This window comes from Lolium rigidum, chromosome 4 (assembly GCF_022539505.1).
Source record: "Lolium rigidum isolate FL_2022 chromosome 4, APGP_CSIRO_Lrig_0.1, whole genome shotgun sequence".
NCBI classification, from domain to species: domain Eukaryota; kingdom Viridiplantae; phylum Streptophyta; class Magnoliopsida; order Poales; family Poaceae; genus Lolium; species Lolium rigidum.
In genome coordinates, this window is record NC_061511.1 from 259,167,643 (window position 1) to 259,175,494 (window position 7,852).

Consider the following 7,852-nt stretch of genomic DNA (forward strand, 5'->3'; position numbering starts at 1 on the left):
TAAACCTACTATCTACCCCATTGAGCCAGGCACCAAAAAAATTGGCGACACTCTGAGGAGGATACAAGGTCGAACCTATTTGGGTTATTGACCATATAGATCTCGCAAATTGACAGTTGAAAAAAGATGGTTAATTGTCTCATCATGATGACAAAAGACACACTTTTTACTACCTTGCCAATTACGCTTTACAAGATTATCCTTAGTAAGAATTATACCCTTACGAAGATACCACGCAAATATCTTTGTTTTTAGTGGTATCTTCATAGACCAATTTTTTTTATTGGTAGATACTGGCGTATCTGATTGGATTAACGCTTTATACATTGAATCTACCGAGAATTTTCCACTCTCACTTAGATTCCATCTAACCACATCGGATCCCTGCGTCAACTGAACCCTTTCGAGTCGTTGCAACAAGGCATTCCAAGATTCTAGCCTAGGGCCTAGAAGATCCCTTCTGAATGCCATATTAATCGGAGAATCTTGCATCACCGTTGCAATGGTATCAGATTTGTGGCGGACAATACTGTATAAAGCAGGATACTGTTCCCGAAGGGTGGTATTACCTAACCATTTATCCTCCCAAAACCGTATCTGAGATCCATCCTTGATCGAGAAAGATGTGTATGGGAAAAAGAATTTCTTTGTCGCCATAAGACCAGCCCAAAAGTGTGAGTCTCCAGGTCTCCAAACCACCTGGGACAAAGTCTTTGAGCCTACATACTTTCTCTTTAGAATCGTTTGCCATATACCTTCTTCTGAAAGAAGTTTAAATAACCATTTTCCAAGTAGGGCTCGATTTTTGATCTCAAGATCATGTATGCCGAGCCCCCCTGGTCTTTTGGTCGACAAAGTACATTCCATTTAGCCAGACGATATTTCTTTTTTTCACCATCTCCTTGCCAAAAGAATCTAGATCGAAAATAATCTAATCGATGCAAGACTCCTTTAGGCAATTGGAAGAAGGAAATCATATACAGTACCATATTGCTTAGCACTGAATTAATGAGAACCAGCCTTCCACCAAGAGACATCAGTTTTCCTTTCCAACTCATTAGGCGTTTCGAAGTCTTTCTTCAACTTGTTTCCACTCAGCTAAAGTAAGTCTCCGATAATGAATCGGAATACCCAAGTAGCTAATTGGAAATCGACCAATCCCACATCCGAAAAGTTCGGCATATGAGGAAGCGTCGTTCCGAGCATCACCGAATGGTAACAATTCACTTTTATGGAAATTGATTTTAAGACCGGAAAGCTTCTCAAAAGCCGATAGTATCAACTTAAGGTTCGTCGCTTTCTCAAGGTCATGTTCCATAAATAAAATTGTATCATCGGCATATTGAAGTATGGAGAGGCCACCATCAACAAGATGTGGAACTACTCCTTCAATAAGACCGTCTGCTTTAGCGCGTTCAATAATAATTGCTAGCATATCCACCACTATGTTAAACAACATCGGTGACAATGGATCGCCTTGCCGCAATCCCTTTTTTGTCTGAAAGTAATTGCCCACATCATCATTGACTTTAACGGCAACACTTCCTCCAAAAATGAAATTGTGAATTAAAGAACGCCACTCTTGTGAAAAACCTTTCATCCAAAAATGTTAGCACTATGACTTACCGTCTGTCTAGTAGAAGAAGCTCTACTAGGGTAAATTTTGCCAATTCCCTCCGTTGAGGACGGCAGCGCGCCTTTGGCTCGCTCCAATATTTGTAGTCTTCGCTAGGTGGTCCAAAAATCCATTGATAATTCTTTTAACTTTTAGAGATCTTTGTGTTGATGATTGTTAATAGATTGATGGTTTTTTTGACAAATACTCCCTCCGTCCGTTAATAGATGTCCAGTGATTCGTCTAAATTTGGATGTATCTATGTCTAAAAAATGTCTAGATACATTCGAATTTAGACAAAATTTTGACATCTAAAAATGGACAGAGGTAGTATTAACGATGAATTTTCGACTATATTCTATCTTGGTTCATCTGGAGCCGGACCCCTCGATTCCACGTCACCCACGATGGGAGGAGACAGTTCGGGCCGGGCTGGTAAACTCGATCTTATCCGAAGAAAGAGCCCTCACTAACCACCGGCGATCCCGTGAGCGCGTCGAAACCGCAGCCAGCCGCATCTCGTTTCTCCCCTCTCCTCTCGGTAAAAAAGGCGACGTCTTTCACCCTCCTCGCCGCCGCGGCGCCTCCTCCTCCTCACCGACCTCCTACGCACGCCAGCCACCGGAACCAGAACAAGAAAAGGAGGACACATCCCCCGCCCCGCCCAACGCATCTCGTGCCCCTCGTCCCGGCCGCACGCACAGTCTGCCGCCCGGATCCCGCCGGCCCCTCCGTCCCATGCGCACGGCGCCGCCGCCACAGCCATGAGCCTCTCCACCCTCGCCCGCGCCGTCGGCCGCTCCGCCCGCTCCTCCCGCCATCGCCAGGCAAGCCCCCTCTCGCTCTCTCTCTCTCCCCGTATCCCCGCGCGTCTGGGAGGTGGGCCGAGTCCCAAGGTCTGACTTTTTTTTTCCTCTGTGCCGTTCTTTAGGGTTTCTCCCTCGGTGGGCTCCGGGCGCCGCCCGCGCCGCCGCTCCCGCCGGCCCACGGCGGGGATGCCGGGACGCTGGGGTTCGTCCGCGGGTACCTGACGGCGTCGCTGGGGAGCCCCGCCGCCGCCGGCTCCGCCTCGAGGACCTCGGACTGGAGGTACCTCCTCGCCAGCCCGCAGTTCCGCAGGCTCTTCTCCAGCGGCTCCAAGAAGAGTAAGTGCGCCATCACCACGCCTTGATTTCTCTGTCACTCCAAGGTATGCTCCTCCTGACGCTGAAAGATTTGCGCTTTTTATTTTGTGATTTCAGATTACGAGAATTATTTCCCCAAGGGGAAGGAGGCGCCCAAAGGGGAAGGGAGTAACAAGGATTCCAAGCGTAAGTCGCCCATCTTTTCCATGCTTGTTCCGTGATTGTGCCGCGATCTCAGTTAGATTACCACTTTCACACACTAGCTAGTATATCCATCCATGGGGCTTAGTGACCATGTGTGAACAATAAGATGGACAACTATGCCATGATTCCGTTGCGCTATGATTGGTGTGACGATGGAATCAATAGTTTGTACATCTGGATGGACTGGGCAGTGGATTGGTCACAACCGTGTGAGATTGCAGTTTAACTTGTCGGTTCAAGTGCTACCCACCGAAAGAGTGATGAAATTGCAATTCTGTGTGTGCAGAGGAATCCAATACGGACGATCAATGGAGCTTCCAGGACGGTACTTGGAAGCAAATACAGAATATCCTGGGACCACTACTGCTTCTAGGCCTCATGCTCTCATCCTTGTCTTCTGGCTCATCAGACCAGAAGGAGGTAATTTTCATTCCCTTCCTGCCAAATTGGCCGTCATTGGGAGTGTTTTTAAATCTTCCTACTGGTATGTTTACTGTGGCGCCAAGGATTCTGCCAACTTTTTCTTCTGTTGTCAAATATCTTTGCTTGATTTGTTGAATCCTTAAACCATTGTTCTGCCTTGAGAACTCCAGAAAGATAAACAACTGTATTGCTTCCATAAGGGGAACTCTGCATGCTGTACTTGTGCTGTAACTTCCAATCTAAAATCGAGGATTAGTTAAGCCTGAAAAGCGACAGCAGACATTATGATTGTGTTTATCGCCATGTGGTCTTCTGATGGGTTTGACTAATGGCAGAGAAAATACCTGTGCTTTCTCTTTAGATGATTTAATTAATGTTATGCCTACACCAGATAACAGATATCAGACGCTGATAATAATGGAATACCGAAGGTCATAACGTGTGTAAACAGATGTAGAGATGATATGCCGCCGATGTTTGATCAATATAGTCCAGTGAGAAGTTACTACTATAATTATTTCTCCCTTGCATACATATTTACGCAATACCTGGTGTGTTGAATTTTCTACCCTGTGGCTTGTACCTGTAGTTTTTTATTCTTACCTTTGAACGTCGATGCAATCTTGAGAACTAGTGTTAGTTTTTTATTAATTGTAACTTGGCATTGTTGTCTGGTTTAAATATGTTTTTTTTTTTTGCTTTGAATGTATGGCTGGTCATTTTCTTTAGTTCAATTCTTATGAAAAAACCTCACGCTTGTCACTTCTGCAGATAAGCTTCCAAGAGTTCAAGAACAAATTACTAGAACCTGGCTTAGTTGAGCGCATTGTTGTTACAAATAAAACAGTGGCAAAGGTCTACGTCAGGAGCACACCACAGGCGAATGTTGAAGGCCAAAAAACTACCGATATTGCGACCAGTGATGCTCCAGGCAGACAGGTTCCTGGCAAATACAAGTATTTCTTCAATATTGGAAGTGTTGATTCGTTTGAAGAAAAGTTAGAGGAAGCCCAGGAAACTCTGGGTATAGATTCGCATGATTATGTTCCAGTAACTTATGTTGCTGAGGTAAACTGGTTCCAAGAAATCATGAGATTTGCCCCAACAGCATTCCTTGTTGGACTGCTATACTTGATGGGGAAAAGGATGCAGAGTGGATTTAATATTGGAGGTGGTCCTGGGGGGAAGGGTAGCCGTGGTATTTTCAACATTGGAAAAGCAACGGTGACAAAGATGGACAAAAATACAAAAAATAAGGTTAGTTCCTTCTTGTTCCGTGCATTTTCTTTACCATTCCTTTCTAAATTTCATAAGAGGCAGCCAAAATATTTACAACCACTTAACGTAATTCTGGAGCTCCAATAGTTGCCATTGTTTAGATATGCAGGAGCATTAGCTTGGCTTATATGTTATTGGCTGCATCACCCTGACAACTGCTTTTCTGTTGCTCCAGGTGTATTTTAAGGATGTAGCTGGCTGCGATGAAGCTAAACAAGAAATAATGGAGTTTGTGCATTTTCTGAAAAATCCGAAGAAGTATGAGGAGTTGGGAGCTAAGATACCCAAAGGTGCACTGCTTGTAGGTCCTCCTGGAACTGGAAAGACGCTACTTGCTAAAGCTACAGCAGGAGAGTCTGGTGTGCCCTTCATGTCAATTTCTGGTTCCGACTTCATGGAAATGTTTGTAGGTGTTGGACCATCCAGGGTAAGAAACTTATTCCAAGAAGCTCGTCAGTGTGCACCCAGTATCGTATTTATTGATGAGATCGATGCAATTGGTCGCGCAAGAGGCCGTGGAGGTTTTTCTGGTTCAAATGATGAGCGTGAAAGTACTTTGAACCAGCTGCTTGTAGAGATGGATGGATTTGGTACCACCGCTGGTGTTGTTGTTCTCGCTGGTACAAATAGGCCTGATATCCTTGACAAGGCACTGCTAAGGCCTGGAAGGTTTGATCGGCAAATAACAATTGACAAACCAGATATAAAGGGCCGTGATCAGATATTCCGCATATATCTTACAAAGCTTAAATTGGACCAGGAACCAACATTTTACTCGCAGAGGCTAGCTGCTTTGACACCTGGGTTTGCTGGAGCTGACATTGCTAATGTCTGTAATGAAGCTGCTTTGATTGCTGCAAGAACCGATGAAACTCAGATTACAATGCAGCATTTTGAATCTGCAATTGACAGGATTATTGGTGGTTTGGAGAAGAAAAACAAGGTAATGTGGCCGTACGACAATTTATTCTCTTCTGACCATAGGGGCAGCAGCCCATGTTCCATTGCAACCAATGAAAGCAAAGTCACAGGGTAGATATAAAACTATGCCAGTTTACCAGCAATAGTAGTAATCTTGCAAACTGACATGCAACCTGAGAAAGTTAAAAAAGATGACTGATTTAAACATTTTCTTGTTAGGCTTTGTGTAGGTAGTCATAAGTAACTGTTTTGGAGAAAGAACTAGATAAACAAGGTTAAGATAGAGACATATGCAGACCTGCAATTCTATATGCATGTAGTATGCCTTATACTCCATTTTGTGACAAAGTTGGGTCACCAATGTATTAATCGAGCACCTTAGCTATAATAATTTATCCACTTTCAAGCTTTTTCTAATAATAGTTCAATATGTGATCTCTATTTCAAATATCAAAAGTAAGTAACTTGGGAGTTTTCTTGTATATTATTGCATGATGCAGTTTGTTTTGTACGCATATTAGTTATGTTTTATGTTTCCTTAGATGTTGATTATGGCATCTGTATGCCACTCAATTGCAGGTAATTAGCAAACTGGAGCGCCGTACTGTTGCTTACCATGAAGCAGGGCATGCTGTTGCTGGATGGTTTTTGGAACATGCAGAGCCTCTTCTGAAAGTTACAATTGTTCCTCGTGGAACAGCTGCTTTAGGCTTTGCACAATATGTCCCAAATGAAAATCTTCTAATGACAAAGGAGCAGCTTTTCGATATGACATGCATGACATTAGGTGGCCGAGCTGCGGAGGAGGTACACCTTTACTATTTTTAGTGCTGAGCTTTTTATTAAATAGCTAAGATTCGTGGGCATCTCCAAAACTTATACAGTTTAGCTCCACTGATTAAGTTTAATGAATATGTGGCTTCTGACTAGAATCCTTGGTCTCATTTTGCCTTTGAAAAGACGAAAAATCAGTCTTAGTTGCTGCATCTGAAACGTTACAAGACAGTACTTTTGGTTTGTTAGGTTAGTGGATTGGTGAATATATGTACAACATTGCTACAATATGGCAGCAAGCTTTGTTAGCCTAGGTAAATCAGAATACTTAACAGAAAATGCAGCAAAAATGAATCCAATCAAGAGATGCAAATTGATATTTGTGTGTGTTCATTTAATTATCTGTTATCATGAGTTCCTTGACATACATCATTTTACGTAGTATATGGACATTTGTTCTACTAGCATAAGAGATATTGAGTCAAGTTAGTTGCCACCAGTGTCAGGGCTTCTTTTTAAAGATGGATGTGTAATCTAAGGTTATTACTTAGTTACTGCAAAAAACATCTCTGTATGGAAAAATAAATGTCCTCTGTATCAAGCTCATGCATCACGCTGTGTTATCTTTTTTATCCATTTATTCAAAGAATGGCTGTGTTTTATGCACAATATTACCTGTGAAAGTACACTAATGGAAATGCCCTTGTGCTTTTTTTTTCCTTCAGGTTTTGATTGGAAGAATCTCGACTGGTGCTCAGAACGACCTGGAGAAAGTTACAAAAATGACGTACGCGCAAGTTGCTGTATATGGTTTCAGCGAGAAGGTTGGTCTTCTATCCTTCCCCCAGAGGGAGGATGGCTTCGAAATGAACAAGCCTTACAGCAACCAGACAGCATCCATCATCGATACCGAGGTGAGGGAATGGGTCGCCAAGGCCTACAAAAGAACTGTCGAGCTGTTGACGGAGAAGAAGGCGGAAGTAGCCCAAATCGCAGAGTTGCTGCTGGAGAAGGAGGTCCTCCACCAGGACGACCTGACCAGGGTACTAGGAGACCGCCCCTTCAAAGCGGCAGAGCTAACGAACTACGATCTCTTCAAGCAGGGGTTCCTGGATGAAGAGGGCAAGAGCCCAGAAGAGCCCGCGAAGGACGCCGAGGTGCCTGATGATGATGGGTCGCCTGCGCTTCCCGACGTTGTTGTGCCGACGTGATTTCCGCTGAAAAAACTTACAGCTGTACATGGCATGCGCTCATCCGATAGATAATCTTGTTTTGTTATTGCAGCAGCATAATGAAAACTGTATAAATCAGCGCCCTTGTTTAATCGGCCATGCCGGCTTTAGTAGCTGTTAAGGAATGCAGTAGGCTTTCCGCGGCTGGCTTGGCCCTGTTGTTCATTACAGTGAGCCGCTGGTCGAGGTTCGTGCTCTGAAGCTTGTATCGTGGCACCCACCAAACGTTTTTGACGAATCCTGTATTTTCTCATGATTTTATCAAAGATTTCGTCTTCTGA

General features: G+C 43.8%; 1 protein-coding gene across 1 annotated transcript; it reads left to right on the forward strand.

Moving 5' to 3' along the window:
• Positions 1 to 2,379: 2,379 nt before the first annotated feature.
• On the forward strand, positions 2,380 to 7,852 carry LOC124648645 (ATP-dependent zinc metalloprotease FTSH 8, mitochondrial-like). Its single transcript, XM_047188367.1, has 8 exons — positions 2,380 to 2,442; positions 2,547 to 2,760; positions 2,857 to 2,925; positions 3,230 to 3,363; positions 4,138 to 4,623; positions 4,820 to 5,587; positions 6,145 to 6,372; positions 7,065 to 7,852. The coding sequence occupies exons 1-8, from the start codon at positions 2,380 to 2,382 to the stop codon at positions 7,548 to 7,550; spliced, it is 2,448 nt and encodes an 815-aa protein (XP_047044323.1). The 3' UTR covers positions 7,551 to 7,852.